The sequence below is a fragment of the Ambystoma mexicanum genome, chromosome 14, assembly GCF_040938575.1.
Source record: "Ambystoma mexicanum isolate Mex_15411 chromosome 14, UKY_AmexF1_1, whole genome shotgun sequence".
Classification (NCBI taxonomy): Eukaryota; Metazoa; Chordata; class Amphibia; order Caudata; family Ambystomatidae; genus Ambystoma; species Ambystoma mexicanum.
Genome location: NC_090940.1, coordinates 39,469,065 through 39,488,083, shown reverse-complemented (window position 1 = coordinate 39,488,083; position 19,019 = coordinate 39,469,065). Strand labels below are relative to the sequence as shown.

Here is a 19,019-nt window from a genome sequence, read left to right as displayed (position 1 = left end):
TACAGAAGAACATTTCTGGGAACTCAAAAGTAAGGGTGCGCACCTACTGACAGAGGGGTAGATTTGGTGTATACAAAGGGTAGTGTGTGATCATTAAATGATGAAGTCCAAAGAGATGCACTACAAGTAAAAGCAAAGACAATGGGATGATTTATTTGCTGTGCCCCAGTGAGGGTGCCTCCTAACTTACTCAGAGTGACGAGATGACCCTTCAAGACAGAAAACCTTCCGAAGACAGAAGACTTGGAAGGAAGAGAAATGCCGAATACAGGCATGCATTCAACTGCAGCATGAATATTTTACTAATTAGTACATATTTAGTAGGATAAACTGTCACCTTGTAAATTGCAGTAACACATGCCACTTCTTTGCAGGGACACCACCCAGCAGCTGACGACTAATCACACAATATGTGCTTTCAAAATATTTAAAAAGACAGTAACAATAGTAAATGTCTCCAAGTGTGCACGCGCTTGTGAACGGGCACTGTGCAAAGTAACCAATTCTGGTTTACCTTTTATGCAACGTATCTAACAAGGCCTTCAGCAGACATCTCTCACAAATATGTACGATCTCTATTATGTCAAACCATTCGGCAGAAAAAATGAATACTCAAAGTATTGAGGGTAATGCGGACAAAAGCAGATTAACGTCAAGGCATTCTAGTATTAAGCAGTATGGAAGAATTTGAATTCCTTACGTGTGTGACGACAGGGGAGCCCCGGCACAGTGTGGAGAGCAGGCTCACGATGGTCGACACCTGATTGCTCACTTTCAGGTCAGAGGCAGGTGGCGGGGGGCCAGAAGATCGGCTACCAGACTTACAAGCAGATGGAGGACCAGACACCGTGCCCCCTGCCGCAGCCATGCGTGACAGCAACTCCTCCGTCAGACCATGCTTGGCGAGTGGTGCAGGGTCCACCCCCCGGCGTGTAAACCTGTCAGCTAAAGAAGCAAAGCAGCGCAGCGCTCCATCGGAAACCTATGGGAATAAAAAAGACCAATGAATTGCCACAACTCTGCAAGGGTGACAGATGAAATCCATAAAGTCTAGCAGTGGTCAGAACAAACCAGTAACTTTTCTGATAGACACCAACTAATATCAGAGTGTGTAAAGTCAGAACGCGGTAAATGCTTTCAGCCTGCCAACAAGGACAGGCAGGGTGAGAGATACAGACTCAAACAAGAGAAACCTACAGCAGCTGCAACAGTGAACAACTTTGAATGGATTGAATGAAGTCAACACACGAGAGAGCCAGAGTTTTAGTGAGGACAAATATGATATATGATATTTTATTTATATCGCGCTCATACACAAGTGTTTCAGAGCGTGACCAAGCAAAGGAAGGGGAACAAGGGAGAAACAAAAACAATCTTACTAGGCCCAGTGACATTAAGAACGTGCAAGTGCATGGAAAAGGGGAAAGTGCGGGGAAGGGGGGGTGGAAGTGGAAAGTGCGGAACAGAGGAGAAACAGAATAAATAATCAGTGCAATTAATTTAATAAAGGCAGTGAAAAAGTGGCAATACAGCCAGCAAGTGGCAAGTGGCAAGTGCATGATTAGTCAGATAGGGGATTATCTGATAAGTGCAGAGAAAAATGGGGGACTGTATGGGTACAGAATACAGATCACAGCGCAAGGGATGGCCCGAAGGCAGTGCAGGAGGGAAACAGGGTGGGCAGGTACCTGAGCCCAAAGGTCAGAGGGTGACCAGGTGCACAATGCCTAGAAAGACAGAATAAGCACGGGAGAGGAGGGGGGGGGAGGTAGAAGCGAAGGGGAAGGTCTTGAGGTGCTTACAGAAACTGAGATGGTTCTCAAGTTTTAGGGTGGCCGGGAGGCTGTTCCAAAGGGAGGCCCCAGCGGAAGACAGATCTGCCCCCAGCTCGTTTCTTTGAAAAACGACTGACCCTGAGAGAGTTAGAAGTAGAGGAACAAAGGGCTCGCGAGGGGAGCTATTTATGGAGGGATAGTTGAAGGTATTTTGGACCCAGGCCCCAGAAAGCCTTGTGGACAATGCAGAGGGTTTTAAATTTAATTCTTGCATTCACTGGGAGTCAATTAAGGGATTTCAGAGCTGGAGAGATACGATCCGAGGACTTGAGGCCAAGGACAAGTCTTGCAGTACTGTTCTGGATTAGTTGTAAGGGGCAGAGAGTAGAGGCAGGTAGATTTAGAAAGAGGCCGTTACAGTACTCCAACCTAGAGAGAACCAGAGCTTGGGAGACAGTGAGCTTCTGAGGGAAGGAGAGGAAATGCAGAGAGTTGTAGTAAGAAGATTGACTTTTTAGAGACGGCAGAGATGTGTGCTGAGAAGGAAAGCGTGGAGTCAAATATGACCCTGAGATTCTTTGCCTTGCAGGTAGGGTTAGGAGGAGGGTGAAGGGAGGCCAGCCAGAGAGTGATGGGAAAGGATGGTAAAGGTGTACCAATGAGGAGGATCTCAGTCTTGTTGGCATTTAGGCAAAGATTGTTGGCGGCACACCAATTTTGAATGGCGATTAGGCAATTGGAGATGAGGGAAGGAGAGGCGGTGTCGGAGGGAAGCCTGAAAATTAGTTGGGTGTCATCAGCATAGCACTGGAAGTTTGAGCAGAAAATGGAAATACAGTAAGCGAGAGTTGCCAAGCATTGGTTGAAAAGCCAAGGCGAGAGGTTAGACCCCTGGGAACAACACAGGTAGAGAGGGAGATAGAGGATAGGAAGGACCCAAGTTGTACCTGGTAGGGCCGATGAGAAAGGAAAGCGGTCAGCCAGACCAGAGCCTGATCAGTGATACCCAGGTTGTCACAGATTATTGAGCAGGATGGTATGGTTGACCGTGTCGAAAGCAGGAGAGAGATCAAGTAAGATGAGGACGGAGGGAATGTTAGAGTCAAGGTTGGAGAGCAGGTCTTCACGGATGTTCGGGAGAGCAGTTTCCCTGCTTCTGGCAGCTCTGAATCCAAATTGGTGGTCATGGAGAGAGCCAACAGAGTCGGAATAAAGGTTAAGCTAGGAGATGGCCAGCTTATCCAGGAGCTTCCCCAAAAAGGGAGTAATAGAAATTGGGCGATAGTTAGCCAGACAAGAGGATCGGCTGTGGGTCTCTTGAGGAGAGGATGCACAAGGGAGTGCTACAGAGGCGAGGGGAAAGATCCAGAGGCAAAAGAACAAGTTACTTACCAACTGTAACGTTCTTTCGACTGGATGTTCCTCCCAAGTATTCCTCATCTTGTGATATTCGTTATCGCCAGCTTTGCAAAAAAAAATTCGGCAGAGGGCGCTGTGCTCGAGGTCGTTGCGTCGATTGCCTCTCGACGGACTCCGTACCGTGTCAACGTCACTGTTGGTATAAATAGCTCAAGCCGCGCCCGTTGGCTTCAGTTCTGTTTTTTCGAGGAAATATTTGTGGAACACCCAGGCGGGCTCTGTGGCCGATATGCCCTTCGTGAGAGGAAAGTGTAAGAAACGTAAACAGTACTGCGGGGTAGGCTGAGAGGGTCAATGAGGAATACTTGGGCGGAACATCCAGTCGAAAGAACATTACAGTTGGTAAGTAACTTGTTCTTCGAATGGATTGTGTCCTCCCAAGTATTCCTCATCTTGTGATAGACTCCCATAGCAGTGGTCAATTTGGAGGTGGGAGTACTAGTTATTGTTCTTATGGATGGAATGAAGTACAGCCCTGGCAAATAAACCCTCATTGGAGGAGGAGGCATCTAAGCAGTAATGCTTGATGAAGGTATGCATTGATGCCCATGTTGCAGCCGAGCAAATATCTTTTGCAGGGACTCCCCTCTTCAAAGCCACAGAAGCAGCCATTCCCCTAGTGGAATGGGCCTGTAGCCCATCCAGTGGGTCTTTTCCTGCTAATCTGTAGCATTCCAATATAGCTAGAATGATCCAGCGGGATATAATTTGTTTGGTCACCTCCAACCCCAATTTACGACCTGTATAACCCACAAAGAGTTGGTTATCGTGACGTAATTTTGACATTCTTGAAATGTAAAAACTGAGGGCCCTTTTGAAAGATACCAAATTCTGAAGAAATGGAGTTACAGGTAAGAAACTATTCCCTTCTCCAGCATTGGATCTTTCATGGATTCACATGCTTAGAATAGAATGCACAGCAGTGATCCTGAAAAAGAGGAGGTGTGAATGCAATCCGGCACCCTCCTAGGCATATGTATAGCGAACCACGCTTACGTAAAATGCCAATTTAAAATATTTAAAAATACGCAACAGTACATGCATATATATATATATATACATATATATATATATATATATATATATATATGGGATACATTACTCACCGTAATCGTATTTCTGATGCTTGTATCTGCTTAGATTCACATGCTGTGCATAGGCCGACATCTAGTGGAAGCTGCGGAGTATTACAGTTTGTTTTTCGAAACTCGAAAATGGGCGTCGACACAGGCGTGCCAGTAATACTATCCCTAGTGTGACGTCCACTGTACCCAAGATCCCTCACGCGTCTAGGATCCTCAGATTGTATTTTTTCTGACATGAGGAAGCATGAGGAGTAGCGTGAGTACAGATAATCCAAGCAGATAGACAGAAAGGTAAGACTACAAGCAATCATGCGCCTTCTCTCGGAGGGGAGGAAGGGTGGGTCGCATGTGAATCTAAGCAGATACAAGCATCAGAAATACGATTACGGTGAGTAATGTATCCCTTCTGAGGCTTGTGGAATCTGCTTAGATCACATGCTGTGCATAGATTAGCGAGCAGTACCAGAAGAAGGAGGAGGAGGTGGGATGTGAGAAGGGTCATGAGCAAACAGGTGTCTTAGAACCGCTTGTCCCACTTGTGTATCTGTCTTGGAATGAGTGTCAATGCAGTAATGCTGAGTAAAAGTGTGAATAGAGCTCCAAGTAGCTGCTTTGCAAATGGTGTCGAGGGGAACATTTGCAATGAAAGCCAGAGTGGCCCCAATGCCTCTAGTAGAGTGGGCCCTTGGCGTAAAAGGCAGAGTTTTTTCAGAAAGAGAGTAACAGCTGTATACAGTTGATAATCCACTTCGCCTTTAGAGACGCGATCTCCCTCTCTGCCTGTAGCTACGGAGACAAACAGTTGATCTGTTTTCCTTAGCGGTCTGGTTTTATTTACATAGTAGAGGACCGCCCTACGCACATCTAGGGTGTGTAGTTTCACCTCAGCCGAGCTTTGCGGGTTCTGGAAGAAAGCCGGAAGCTCGATGGACTGGTTTACATGGAACTTTGATATAAATTTAGATGAGAACCTAGGGTGTGTGCGTAAAACCAGTTTGTCCTTGTGGATAGTAAAGAAAGGATCCTGCACTGACAGAGCCTGAATTTCACTGACCCTTCTTATAGAGGTAATGGCTACTAAGAAGGCCGTTTTATAAGTCAGGTGTTTGAGACTACTTTTATGCATGGGTTCGAAAGGGGGGCCCATGAGCTTAGCTAGCACCACATTAAGGTCCCATCCTGGCGGTGGGTTCGAAATAGGAGGGTGAAGTCTCTTTACTCCTTCCATGAAGGCTTTAACTACTGGTACTTTCCACCACAACACCTTGTTATGGGATGTGGTGTAAGCCGAGAGGGCTGCCAGGTGTACTTTCAGCGAGTTAAAAACCAATCCTGCATCTAGCAGGTGGAGCATGTATGTCACAACGTTGGAAGGAGTGCAATCAACTGGGTTGATTTGTTTATTCTGGCACCAAATAACGAATCTCTTCCACTTGTCAAAATAACAGTGCCTTGTGTTTGGTTTCCTGGATTCTTTTAGGATGTCCATACACCTTTGTGGTAAATTGAGATGGCCAAACTCTATGACCTCAGGAGCCATGCTGCCAGGTTCATTGAGTTGGGTTCCTGGTGCACTGTTTGACCTTGTTGCTGGGACAGTAGGTTGTACCAGGCTGGGAGTTTGATGGGCTCGCACACCGCCATCCTGCGTAGGTGTGGAAACCATGGTTGTCTCGCCCACATGGGAGCAACTAGGATGAGCGTCATCGATTCCTTGTTCATCTTGTACACCACCTTCCTGATGAGAGGAGTTGGTGGAAAAGCGTACGCAAACATCCCTGACCAGTTCATCCACAGGGCGTTCCCTTGGGAGTCTGGCTGGGGGAACCTGGATGCAAATCCTGGGCATTGTTTGTTTTCGCTTGTGGCGAATAGGTCTATAGTGGGGAAACCCCACTGAGAGAAGAGATCTTCTACGATATCTCTGTGAAGGACCCATTCGTGTTCCTCTGGGAGGGAGTCTCTGCTTAGGGCATCCGCTAGGGAATTGAGCTCCCCTGGAACATGTTGTGATGACAGGAAGATGTTCCGTCTGAGTGCCCATATCCAGATTTTCTGGGCAAGCTTGGACAGATTTGGCGAACGAGTCCCTCCTTGTTTGTTCAAATAGAACATGGCTGTCGTGCTGTCCGTCCGGATCTGCACCGACAAGTTTAGCAGATGGGGCTCGAACGCCCGAAGCGCTCGGAATACTGCCAGAAGCTCTAGCAGGTTGATGTGGTTCTTGGCTACTGAGTGAGACCAGAGACCCTGAGCTGTGTGGTGGAGATGGTGAGCTCCCCACCCAGTCAGGCATGCATCTGTAGTCACCACTGCCTGTACTTCGGGATCGTAAAAGGGTTTTCCCCTTGCGAGATTCTCTCTTGTCCACCAGTGTAAGCTCTGTACGAGTGTTGGCGAAACGACCACTAGATCGTCCCACTGACCACTTGCCTGAGACCACTGTTTCGCCAACCATTCCTGCATAGGACGCATGCGCAGACGCGCATGGGGGACCAGGTAAATGCATGACGCCATCATGCCCAGTAACCGCATTGCTTTGCGTACCGTTATTTGTTGACCTGACAGATAATGTGGAATTTGCAGTAGAATATTCCGAATTCTCTCTTCCGAAGGGAAGGTCAACCCTTTTTGAGAATCTAGGATAGCTCCTAGGAACTGTTTTGAGGTGCTTGGCACCAGACTTGACTTCTTCTCGTTGATAGAGAAGCCTAATTCGCGGAGGAGGTTGATAGTCCTCTGAATGTTTGACCTGCAAATTCCTGGGGTTTCCCCCGTTATGAGCCAGTCGTCCAGATAAGGGTACACTGGGATTGCCTCCCTGCGTAGGTGTGCAGCTGCCACCGCCAGTACCTTGGTGAACACCCTTGGTGCTGAAGCTATCCCGAAGGGCAGTACCTTGAATTGGTAGTGGCGACTGTCCACCTTGAAGCGCAAGTATTTTCTGTGGGCTGGGAGCATGGAAATATGAAAATAAGCATCTTTCATATCCAAGGTTGCCATGTAATCCCCCTTTTTTAGGAGGGGGATTACCTCTTGTAGCGTGGTCATACCGAATTTTTGGGGCTTGACATACTTGTTGGCAGGCCGTAAGTCCATTACTGGGCGCATTGTTAAATCTTTCTTTGGCACAAGGAAGTAAGTTGAATAGATACCCTTGTTTACCTGGTGTCCTGGGACGAGTTCTATCGCGTCCTTTTCTAGCAGAATGGCGATCTCCTCGAGAAGGATCTTCTGATGTTCTAAGGAGTGTACTCTTTGTCGTGGAGGGTGGTTTCGGGGACGCTGCATTAATTCTATACAATATCCTGTGGACACTGTTGACAGCACCCATCTGTCTGAGGTGATCCCTTCCCAAGCCTGGGTGAAGTTGGAAATGCGTCCCCCCTACTGGGGCTGCGTGAGAAGGGACCTTGAACTGAGCGTCACTGCTTTGGTGGAGGCGTGCCACCTCCCTTGTTGGGGCTGCCTCTGCCTCTTCCACGACCTCTTTTGTTACCTTTGCTGTAACTCTGGGTAGACTGCTGGTTGTTGTTCCATTGTGTACCCTGTCCTTGGGCATAGTTGCCTCTTTGTGAATTTTGTCCGCGTGGGCGACGAAAATTACTGTTCCCCCTCTGATATTTGGGTTTGTTGGTAAGCTGGCCAAGGGATTTGAGAGTCTCGTACTCGTCCTTGGCATTCTTAAGTGCGTCTTCGACCGCTTTCCCAAACAATAGATCGGGTTCCACCGGCTTGTCTATTAATGAAGCCTGTGTTTCTGTTTTGAACCCCGACTGCCGTAACCACGCATGTCTCTAGATAACAGTACTTTCTGCTATCAATCTTCCTGCGTTGTCCGCGGCGTCGAAAGTTGCTTTTAATATGCAACCAGACACGGCTCTCCCTTCTGCCGAGATCCGAGCCAACTGGCCCTTTAACGGTTCAGGAGCAGAGGCTATGAGCGCCGCGACCTCTTCCCATTGATGGCAGTTGTAACTTGCCAACAGGGTGGTGGAGTTTGCAATCCTTGCTTGGTAGGCGGACGTTGAGGCTACCTTCCTGCCAAACCCGTATAGTCTTTTGCTCTCCTTGTCGGGAGGAGCTTCTGATGACGATAAGGGTGTCCCAGCCCTCTTCCGAGTGTTGGTAACCACTAGGGAGTCTGGTTTAAGCTGTCCTCTTATATAAAGAGGGTCAGACTGGGCTGCCCGAAAAAGTTTTTCGACTCTGGGGTTGACGGCTCTGGTGAGGTTTGGATTCACCAGGGATGGATCTATTCTACGTTGGATGGATTTAAGGATAGGGATGGTTTGAGCGACCGGCCTCCTTTCTCCCACCAACTCTTCTGCGAAGTCCCTTTCCTCCTGTACACCGTGGGTGTCGATGTGAAAATGTTCTGCCGCGCGAGCGAGAACTTCATTAAGGAGGGGCAGGTTATCAACTGGCGAGTCGGTAACTGGGGCTTCGCTTTCTACCGGGGAATCTACTCTGTAAATTTCCTGCTCGTCTTCTACCTCCTCCAGGTCCTCATCATCCGCATAGTATTCAGTCCCGGTTTGTTCCTCCATAATTCTAAACTCCTGATCCCCTTCAGGGAAAGGCTGTCCTTGGTATCTGGGGTGTGGAGTAGAGTATGGAGTAGAGTAAGGCTGCACCTCGAAGGGTTCAGGTCTTTCGAACCGGGGCTTTTTACTTAGGGGGATAGGATCAGAGGAGCCTGAGGGTGTGGCCCCTTGAGGGTCATACGAAAGGAAATGTTCTGGGTTCTTGTCATAAAAATCGGCTAAGGAAGACATCCTTGACATGACCCTGTCTATGTCTTCACTGGACCATTCCTTGGAACAGGGTATGGCTTTAGTAGGCAACTTAGAGGACTTATCAAGGGTAGCCCTGCTGGATGTTGATGTCCCAGTAGATTTATGTTTGACTGTCTGCTTAGGGTGGAAGGATGGTCTTACAGGAGTGGAAGGCTGTGCTTTCCGCTGTTTCCCCCCCCCTCCCCGTGGGTGGAAAAATGTTTTCTCTGCCCCTTGGAGGCCCCAGAGACTTTCGACGCCTGGCGTCGAGGGTCGGGAGAGGTACCTTGTTTTGAGCGTGGGGCCTCGCTCGTGTTAACTGCGGCCTCGGTCTCCTGGAGCGCGGCCTGGGGGTGGAAGTCGTCTTCGTCTTCCGACGATCGAACTTCCGTTAATCTAGGGAGCGAGGCACTCTTGGCAAGAGTGGATGATTGCCTTGCGTCATGCGGCGATCTCGATCGAGAGCGCCCAGAGGACACCGAGTCGGACCGTTCTATCTGTGCCTCTTTCCGAGAAGTCGACGTTGTCGAGTCTCGGTTGGACTTGGTGTGCTTAGTGTGTGTAGGGTGTGTAGCGCTTGCGTCGCCGGGGGTCTTCCCCATAGCCGCCCTGCCGGACAACCTTCCGAGGTCGGGGACATGCGCTCGGCAGTCTTTCGACGCCGTAATGCCCTCGCCGTCCGAAAGTACGGCGTCGCTGCCATCGCTGAAGGCGCCCTCCGCTGCCATGGCCGCCTGCCTGGCGTGGTGGGCCCAACGCTTTGTCGAACGGTCCTTAAGTGTCTTAGGCTTAAACCTACTACACGCTCTGCAGTTCGCTTCGGGGTGGTCCCTCGGCAAGCAGAGATTGCACGTGGCGTGCCTGTCGACCCAAGGGTATTTGCGGTTGCACTTGGGGCAGAATTGGAAAGGGGTACCCTCCATACACACCTTGAGGCAGCGGGCTGGTAAGTGTAGGAAATATATAAGGTGTACCTATATACTAAGAGTGAAGAGTATGTACCACCCCCCACTCTCCCTACTTGCAGGGCCGAGGCCAGCGGCCTACTAGGCCCAGGCCAAGGCCAGCGGCCTTCCGAGGCCCAGATCCGTCGTGCAGCAGCCGACGGTCGATGTCTTCTCCAGCCGTCGTCGAGTGTCGAGGGTCGACGTTGGGGTGGGGAAGGATGTCAATAAATAATTTTACTTCAATAATTAGCAAAAGTATGGCTAAGGCCAGGGGACTCCGCAAGATGCTTCCGACCAGTATGGCGGAGAAAAACAATCTGAGGATCCTAGACGCGTGAGGGATCTTGGGTACAGTGGACGTCACACTAGGGATAGTATTACTGGCACGCCTGTGTCGACGCCCATTTTCGAGTTTCGAAAAACAAACTAATACTCCGCAGCTTCCACTAGATGTCGGCCTATGCACAGCATGTGATCTAAGCAGATTCCACAAGCCTCAGAAATATATATATATAATACATTACTCACCGTAATCGTATTTCTGATGCTTGTATCGGCTTAGATTCACATGCTGTGCATAGGCTGACATCTAGTGGAAGCTGCGGAGTATTACAGTTTGTTTTTCGAAACTCAAAAATGGGCGTCGACACAGGGCGTGCCAGTAATACTATCCCTAGTGTGACGTCCCCTGTACCCATGCTCCCTCACGCGTCTAGGACCCTCAGATTGTATTTTTTCTGACATGAGGTAGCATGAGGAGTAGCGCGAGTACAGATGATCCAAGCAGATAGAAGATAGATAAGACTACAAGCATCCATGCGCCTTCTCTCAGAGGGGAGGAAGGGTGGGTCGCATGTGAATCTAAGCAGATACAAGCATCAGAAATACGATTACGGTGAGTAATGTATCCCTTCTGAGGCTTGTGGAATCTGCTTAGATCACATGCTGTGCATAGGTTAGCGAGCAGTGTTAGAAGGAGGTGGGATTTGAGAAGGGTCATGAGCAAATAAATGTCTTAGAACCGCTTGTTCCACTCGAGTATCTGTTTTGGAATGGGTGTCAATGCAGTAGTGCTGAGTAAAAGTGTGAATAGAGCTCCAAGTAGCTGCTTTGCAAATGGTGTCAAGGGGAACATTTGCAATGAAAGCCAGAGTGGCCCCAATGCCTCTTGTCGAGTGGGCTCTGGGCGTAAAAGGCAAGGTTTTGTCAGAAAGAGAGTAACACAACCGGATACAGTTGACAATCCACTTGGAGATGGCACCCTTAGAGACGCAATCTCCCTCCTTGCCTGTGGCTACGGAGACAAACAGTTGATCTGTTTTCCTAAGCGGTCTGGTCTTGTTTACGTAGTAAAGGACCGCCCTACGCACATCTAGGGTGTGTAGTTTAACCTCAGTGGAACTTTGTGGGTTTTGGAAGAAAGCCGGAAGCACGATGGACTGGTTTACATGAAATTTGGAAATAAACTTAGGTGAGAACACAGGGTGTGTCTGTAAAACCAGCTTATCCTTATGTATAGTAAAGAAAGGATCTTGCACTGACAGAGCCTGAATTTCACTGATCCTTCTTATGGATGTAATAGCTACTAAGAAGGCAGTCTTATAGGTCAGGTGTTTGAGACTTGTTTTATGGATGGGCTCGAATGGGGGGCCCATGAGTTTAGATAGCACCACGTTCAGGTCCCATCCTGGTGGTAGATTTGAAATAGGAGGGTGAAGTCTCTTTATTCCTTCCATGAAGGCCTTAACTACTGGTACTTTCCACCACGACACCTTGTTATGGGAAGCGGTGTATGCTGACAGGGCTGCCGGGTGTACCTTTAGTGAGTTAAAAACCAGCCCCGCATCCAGCAGGTGGAGCATGTAAGTAACAATAGTGGAAGGAGTGCAGTCAACTGGGTTGACTTGCATACTCTGGCATCAGATTACGAATCTCTTCCATTTGTCAAAGTAGCAGTGCCTCGTGTTGGGCTTCCTAGCCTCTTTTAGGATGTCCATACACCTCTGTGTTAATTTGAGATGTCCAAACTATGACCTCAGGAGCCATGCTGCCAGGTTCATTGAGTTGGGTTGAGGGTGCACTGTTTGACCTTGGTGCTGGGACAATCGGTTGTACCAGCTCGGAAGTTTGATGGGTTTGTACACCGCCAGTCTGCGTAAGTGTGGGAACCACGGTTGTCTCGCCCACATGGGAGCAACCAGGACGAGCGTCATCGATTCTCTGTTCATCTTGTTGACCACCTTCCTGATTAGGGGAGTTGGTGGAAAAGCGTACGCAAACATTCCTGACCAGTTCATCCAAAGGGCGTTCCCCTGGGAGTATGGTTGGGGGAACCTGGATGTGAATCCTGGGCATGGTCTGTTTTCGCTTGTGGCGAATAGGTCTATAGTGGGGAAACCCCACTGAGAGAAGATATTTTCTACGACTTCTCTGTGTAGACACCACTCGTGTTCTTCTGGGAGGGGTCTCTGCTCAGAGCATCCGCTAGGGAATAGAGATCCCCTGGAACATGTTGCGATGACAGGAAGATGTTCCGTCTGAGTGCCCATATCCAGATTTTCTGGGCAAACTTGGACAGATTTGGCGAGCGAGTCCCTCCTTGCTTGTTCAGGTAGAACATGGCTGTAGTGCTGTCCGTCCGGATTTGCACTGACAGATTTAAAAGGTAGGGTTCGGAAGCTTGAAGCACTCTGAATACTGCCAGAAGCTCTAGCAGGTTGATGTGATTCTTGGCCACTGCGTGAGACCAGAGACCCTGAGCTGTGTGGTGGAGATGGTGAGCTCACCATCCCGTCAGGCATGCATCGGTTGTGACTACCGCCTGTATCTCGGGATCGTAAAAGGGTTTCCCCTTGGACAGATTCTCTCTTGTCCACTAGTGAAGGCTTTGTACCAGTGTTGGCGAAACGACCACTAGATCGTCCCACTGACCACTTGCCTAAGACCACTGTTTCGCCAACCATTCCTGCATGGGACGCAGGCGCGCGTGGGGGACCAGGTAAATACATGACGCCATCATGCCCAGCAAGCGCATAGCTTTGCGTACCGTTATCTGGAGACTGGACTGGTATTGTGGAATTTGCAGCAGTATATTCCGAATTCTTTCCTCTGAAGGAAAGGTCAACCCGTCTTGAGTGTCTAGGATAGCCCCTAAGAATTGTTTGGATGTGCTTGGCACTAGACCTGACTATTTCTCGTTTATTGAGAAGCCTAATTCGAAGAGGAGGTCGATAGTCCTTTAAATGTTTGTTCTGCAAATTACTGGGCTTTCCCCCGTGATGAGCCAGTCCAGGTAAGGGTACACCGGGATTGCTTCCCTGCGTAGGTGTGCTGCCGCCACCGCCAGTACCTTGGTGAATACCCTTGGGGCTAAAGCTATCCCGAAGGGCAGTACCTTGAACTGGTAGTGCCGACTGTCCACCTTGAAGCGCAAGTATCTTCTGTGCGCTGGGAACATGGAAATATGAAAATAGGCATCTTTCATGTCCAATATTGCCATGTAATCCCCCTTTTTTAGGAGGGGGAATACCTCTTGGAGAGATGTCATGTGAAACTTTTGGGGCTTGACATACTTGTTGGCAGGCCGTATTGTCAAATCTTTTTTTGGCACAAGGAAGTAAGTTGAATAAATACCCTTGTTTACCTGGTGTCCCGGGACGAGTTCTATCGGGTCCTTTGCTAGCAGATTGACGATCTCTTCTAGGAGGATCTTCTGGTGTTCCAAAGAATGTATTTTTTGCCGTGGAGGATGGTCTCGGGGACGCTCTAGTAGTTCTATACAGTACCCCGCGGATACTGTTGACAGCACCCATCTGTCTGATGTGATCCCTTCCCAAGCATGGGTGAATTTGGAAATGCGTCCCCCTACTGGGGTTGCATGAGAAGGGACCCTGAACGGAGCGTCACTGTTTCGGTGGAGGCGTGCCGCCTCCCTTGCTGGGGCTGCCTCTGCCTTTACCACAACCTCTCCTATTACCCCTGCCGTAACCCTGGGTAGATTGTTGGCTGTTGTTCCACTGTGTACCCTGCCCCTGGGAATAGTTAGATCCTCTCTGGGAATTTTGGCCGCGTGGGCGATGAAAATTACTATTCCCTCTCTGGTTAGGGGGTTTATTGGTTAACTGGCCAAGGGACTTGAGTGTCTCGTATTCGTCCTTGGCATTCTTCAGTGCGTCTTCGACCGCCTTACCAAACAGATCGGCTTCCAACGGTTTGACCTACAATGATGCCTGGGTTTCTGCCTTAAAACCAGACTGCCGTAACCACGCATGTCTCTTGATAACAGTGCCTTCTGCTATCAATCTGCCTGCGTTGTCCGCGTCGTCAAAGGTTGCTTTCAAAATGCAACCAGACACGGCTCTACCCTCTGCGGAAATACGAGCTAACTGGCCCTTTTTAAAGGTTCAGGAGCAGAGGCTATGAGTGCCGCGACTTCTTCCCACTGATGGCAGTTGTAGCTGGCCAACAGGGTGGTGGAGTTTGCAATCCTTGCTTGATAGGCGGACGTTGAGGCTACTTTCCTGCCGAAACCATATAGTTTTTTTCTCTCCTTGTCGGGAGGAGCTTCAGACGATGACAAGGGTGTTCCAGCCCTCTTACGAGTGTTAGTGACAACTAGGGAGTCTGGCTTCAGATGTCCTCTTATATAGAGAGGGTCAGACTGGGCTGCCCTGAAAAGTTTTTCAACCCTGGGATTGACTGCTCTGGTGAGGTTCGGGTTCACCAGGGACGGGTCTATTCTTCGCTGAATGGACTTAAGGATCGGCATCGTCTGGGCAACAGGCCTCCTTTCTCCTACTAACTCCTCTGCGAAGTCCCTCTCCTCCTGGACACCGCGAGTGTCAATATGGAAATGTTCTGCTGCACGTGCGAGAACTTCGTTTAGGAGGGGTTGATTATCGACAGGGGAGTCGGTAACCAGGGCTTCCTTCTCTACCGGGGAATCTACTCTGTAGGTTTCAGGGTCTTCCTCTTCCTCTTCTTGGTCCTCATCATCCCCATAGTAGCCCATCCCGGTTTGCTCTTCTACCATGCCAAATTCCTGGTCCTCACCAAAGGAAGCCTCTCCTTGATACAGTGAGTATGATCTTGAGTATGGTTGTACCTCGAAGGGGTCTGTAGACCTCATCGGTGTTTCAAACCGGGGCTTCTTACTCGGGTGGATAGGATCATTAGAGCCTGACTGTCGTCCCTTGTGGATCATACGAAAGGAAATGGTCTGGATTTTTATCGTAGAAATCAGCCAAAGAAGACATCCTTGACATGACCCTATCTATGTCTTCACTGGACCATTTTTTGGAACTGGAAATGACTCTCTCAGCAAGTCTCGGGGATTTATCTTGAGTAGATTTGCTGGTTTTAGACATATCAGCAGACCTGGTCTTGTCTGTTTAGGGGGAGTGGTGTGTTTCACAGGTGTGGAAGAGTGCAAAGGCTGCTTCTTCTGCTGTTTTCCCCCCTCCCCGTGAGTGGAAAAAAGTTTTCCCTGTCCTTTTGTGGCTCCGGAGGTTTTCTACGCCTGGAGTCGAGGATCGGGGGTAGGGTCCCTGTCCTTCGAGCGTGGGGCCTCGCCGATTTTGTCTGCGGGCTCCGACTCCTGGAGCGCGGCCTGGGGGTGGAAGTCGTCTTCGTCCTCCGACGATCTAACTTCCGTTAGCCTAGGCAGCGAGGCACTCTTGCCAAGAGTGGATGATTGCCTGGAGTCATGCGGCGATCTCGATCGAGAACGCCCAGAGGACACCGAATCAGACCGTTCTGTTTGTGCCTCTTTCCGAGAACTCAACGTCGTCGAGTCTCGGTTGGACTTCGTGTGTTTAGTGTGTGTGGTGCGTGAAGCGCTTGTGTCGCCGGGGGTCTTCCCCATAGCCGCCCTGCCGGACGACCTTCCGAGGTCGGGGACTTGCGCTCGGCTGTCTTTCGACGCCGTAATGCCCTCGCCGTCCGAAAGTACGGCGTCGCTGCCGTCGCTGAAGACGCCCTCCGCTGCCATGGCCGCTTGCCTGGCGTGGTGGGCCCAACGCTTCGTCGAACGGTCCTTAAGTGTCTTAGGTTTAAACCTACTACACGCTCTGCAGTTCGCTTCGGGGTGGTCCCTCGGCAAGCAGAGATTGCACGTGGCGTGCCTGTCGACCCAAGGGTAATTGCATTTGGGGCAGAATTGAAAAGGGGTACCCTCCATACGCACCTTGAGGCAGCGGGCTGTTAAGTGTAGGAAATGTATAAGTTGTACCTATATACCAAGAGTGTAGAGTATGTACAACCCCCCACTCTCCCTACTTGCAGGGCCGAGGCCAGAGGCCTTCCAAGGCCCGGGCCGAGGCCAGAGGCCTTCCGAGGCCCAAATCAGTTGTGCAGCAGCCGACGGTCGATTTCTTCTCCAGCCGGCGTCGAGTGTCGAAGTTCAACGTTGGGATGGGGAAGGATGTAAAATTAATTTTTTAGCAAAAGTATGGCTAAGGCCAGGGGACTCTGCAAAATGCTTCCGACCAGTATGGCGGAAAAAAACAATCTGAGGATCCTAGACGCGTGAGGGATATTGGGTACAGTGGACGTCACACTAGGGATAGTATTACTGGCACGCCCTGTGTCGACGCCCATTTTCGAGTTTCGAAAAACAAACTGTAATAGTCTGCAGCTTCCCCTAGATGTCGGCCTATGCACAGCATGTGATCTAAGCAGATTCCACAAGCCTCAGAAATATATATATACACACACACGTCAAAATAAGTACAGACCCTTCTTGAAAAGGGCTTACCTTATTGAAACAGATGGCGTAAGACTGCTCTTCCCATTTATATCTCGTCCGCATGCTGCCGTTCGAGAGGCAGTTATGGCGGGTAAACGTGTGAGGCACTGACCATGCCATCGCCTGACAAATGTCTGTCAGCGGGATTCCTGCCCACAACGCCGTCGACGAGGAAGTTGTCCTTGTGGAATGAGCTCTCGGACGCCCTTGTAGCGGTTTTCCCGCTTTGGAATGACAGAAGACAATCGTCGACGAGACCTATCGGGCCAGTCCCTGCTTTGAAATTACTTTTCCTTTCGCCGAAGGACCATATGCAACGAAGAGTTGTTGCGTAGATCTAAGTTGCTGAGTCCGATGAAGGTAAAATTTTAGAGCTCTCTTTACGTCCAAGGTATGAAGGACTTTTTCCACAGCCGATGAGGGGGTTGCGAAAAAGGTGGGCAGGACAATGGAGGAGTGTTTATGATAAGCCGTAGGAACCTTTGAAATGAAACGAGGATTAGTTGACAGAACCACTTTGTCCTTAAAAAACCTTAGGTACGGCGGGTCTACGACCAACGCTTGCAACTCCGAGATCCGCCTAGCTGATGTTATAGCTATTAGAAAAGCCACTTTCCATGACAAGAACTTCATCGATGATGTGGCCATCGGTTCAAAGGGTGCTTTCATTACCTCTGCTAGGACCACATTAAGGCTCCACGTTGGTGGAAAACGTTTAGCCGACAGGAACGTACGGAACAAACCCCTCATGAAGTGTTTCACCAACCTGTCACTAAATAAGGGAGACTACTTTCTCCTGCTCGTGAACCTAGAGATGGCCGCCAGGTGTACCTTTATTGATGAAAAAGATAATCTCCTCTTTGCCAGGTGTAGCAGATACGGCAGAAGCTGTTCCGGAGTTACCCTTAGAGGTTGCACTCCAGTCTGTCCTTGACACCACGTACAGAACCTTCTCCACTTACACCGGTACGACTTGTTGGTGGAAGGGGCCCGCGCTGCTTGCAGGATTCTCCGACAATCCGACGAAATGCTCAAGGCACCAAATTCCGACAAGTCAGGAGCCAAGCTGTGAGATTGAGACTGTCTGGATTGTGATGCCACACTGTTCCTTCATCCCGGGACAGGAGATTGGGAACCTTCGGGAACGTTATTGGTTGATCCACTGACAGGTGAAGCAGGTTGGAAAACCACGGCTGCCTCGGCCAACACGGTGCCACTAGGATGACCCGGCACCTGTACTTGCGTATCCACTGCAGAGTTCTCCGTATAAGAGGGAACGGAGGGAAGGCGTAGAGGAACTTGTCCGTCCATGGGAAGGAGAACACTTCCCCCAGTGAACCTTCCTGTGGCCACCTGCTGGCATACATTTCGCACTTCTTGTTCCTCTTCGTAGCGAAGAGATCCAGCGGAGGCCGTCCCCATTTCTCGAAGACCGTCGACAACTGAAGGCTTTATCTCCCATTTGTGTATTTGGTCCGTTTTTATCTGCTGAGTGAGTCCGCTTGCTCGTTCCTTACTACCGGAAGATGATGAGCTACGATGGATATATCGTGTTTCAGAGCCCAATGCCACACCTTCTGAGCCTCGGTGGAAAGGGTTCTGGATCGCGTGCCCCCTTGCTTCCTCAAGTAAAACATCTCTCAGTTCCAAAACGTTGATGTGCAGGAGAGATTCCCTCCGAGACCAACGACGTTGCATTTGTAAAGTACCCATGTGTGCTCCCCATCCTGTCACGGACGCGTCCGTCACTATGGTTGGCCGAAACTCCGGCTCCTGTAGGGTTACCCCTCTGGATAGATTCTGAAAGCTCTGCCACCACTGAAGAGCTAGTAGGAGCTTGTCGTCGTCAACGGTCAGCTTGTCCGATCAGAGCCCTTGGGCCTGCGTCCACCGGTCCGCCAGAAACTCTTGAACCGGCCTCATGAACATGCAGCAGTTGCCAACCAGAGGAATGCAGGACACCATAGCGCCCAGAATCGACACATTTTCGCGCTGATAGTCTGGTATTGATTTTCAGCTGACCTGCCAATCGATTAGGTTGGTGATTCTGTCCAGGGATGGCTTCACAAACCCTGACTGGGTCTCGAATTGTGAGCCCAGGAACACCAAGCTTCTCGACGGCGTTAACAAGGATTTCTCGAAGTTTACCGCAAACACCAGCCGTTGCAAGAGGTGCATGGTGGCCTGTAAACTTGTGTGAGTCGACATAGGGGAGGACCCCCTCACCAACCAGTCGTCGAGATACGGGTATACATGATGGCCTTGCCTTC

The 19,019-nt window shown here is 49.8% G+C and overlaps 1 protein-coding gene across 7 annotated transcripts in view; it reads right to left on the bottom strand.

Moving 5' to 3' along the window:
• Positions 1-19,019, bottom strand: part of HECTD1 (HECT domain E3 ubiquitin protein ligase 1) — a 1,011,111-nt gene that overhangs the window by 691,778 nt on the left and 300,314 nt on the right. For all 7 annotated transcript variants that reach the window (XM_069638480.1, XM_069638479.1, XM_069638478.1 and 4 more), the window contains one exon: positions 701-982. In XM_069638480.1, coding sequence (XP_069494581.1) covers positions 701-982 — 282 coding nt within the window. The remainder of the gene's footprint in view (positions 1-700; positions 983-19,019) is intronic.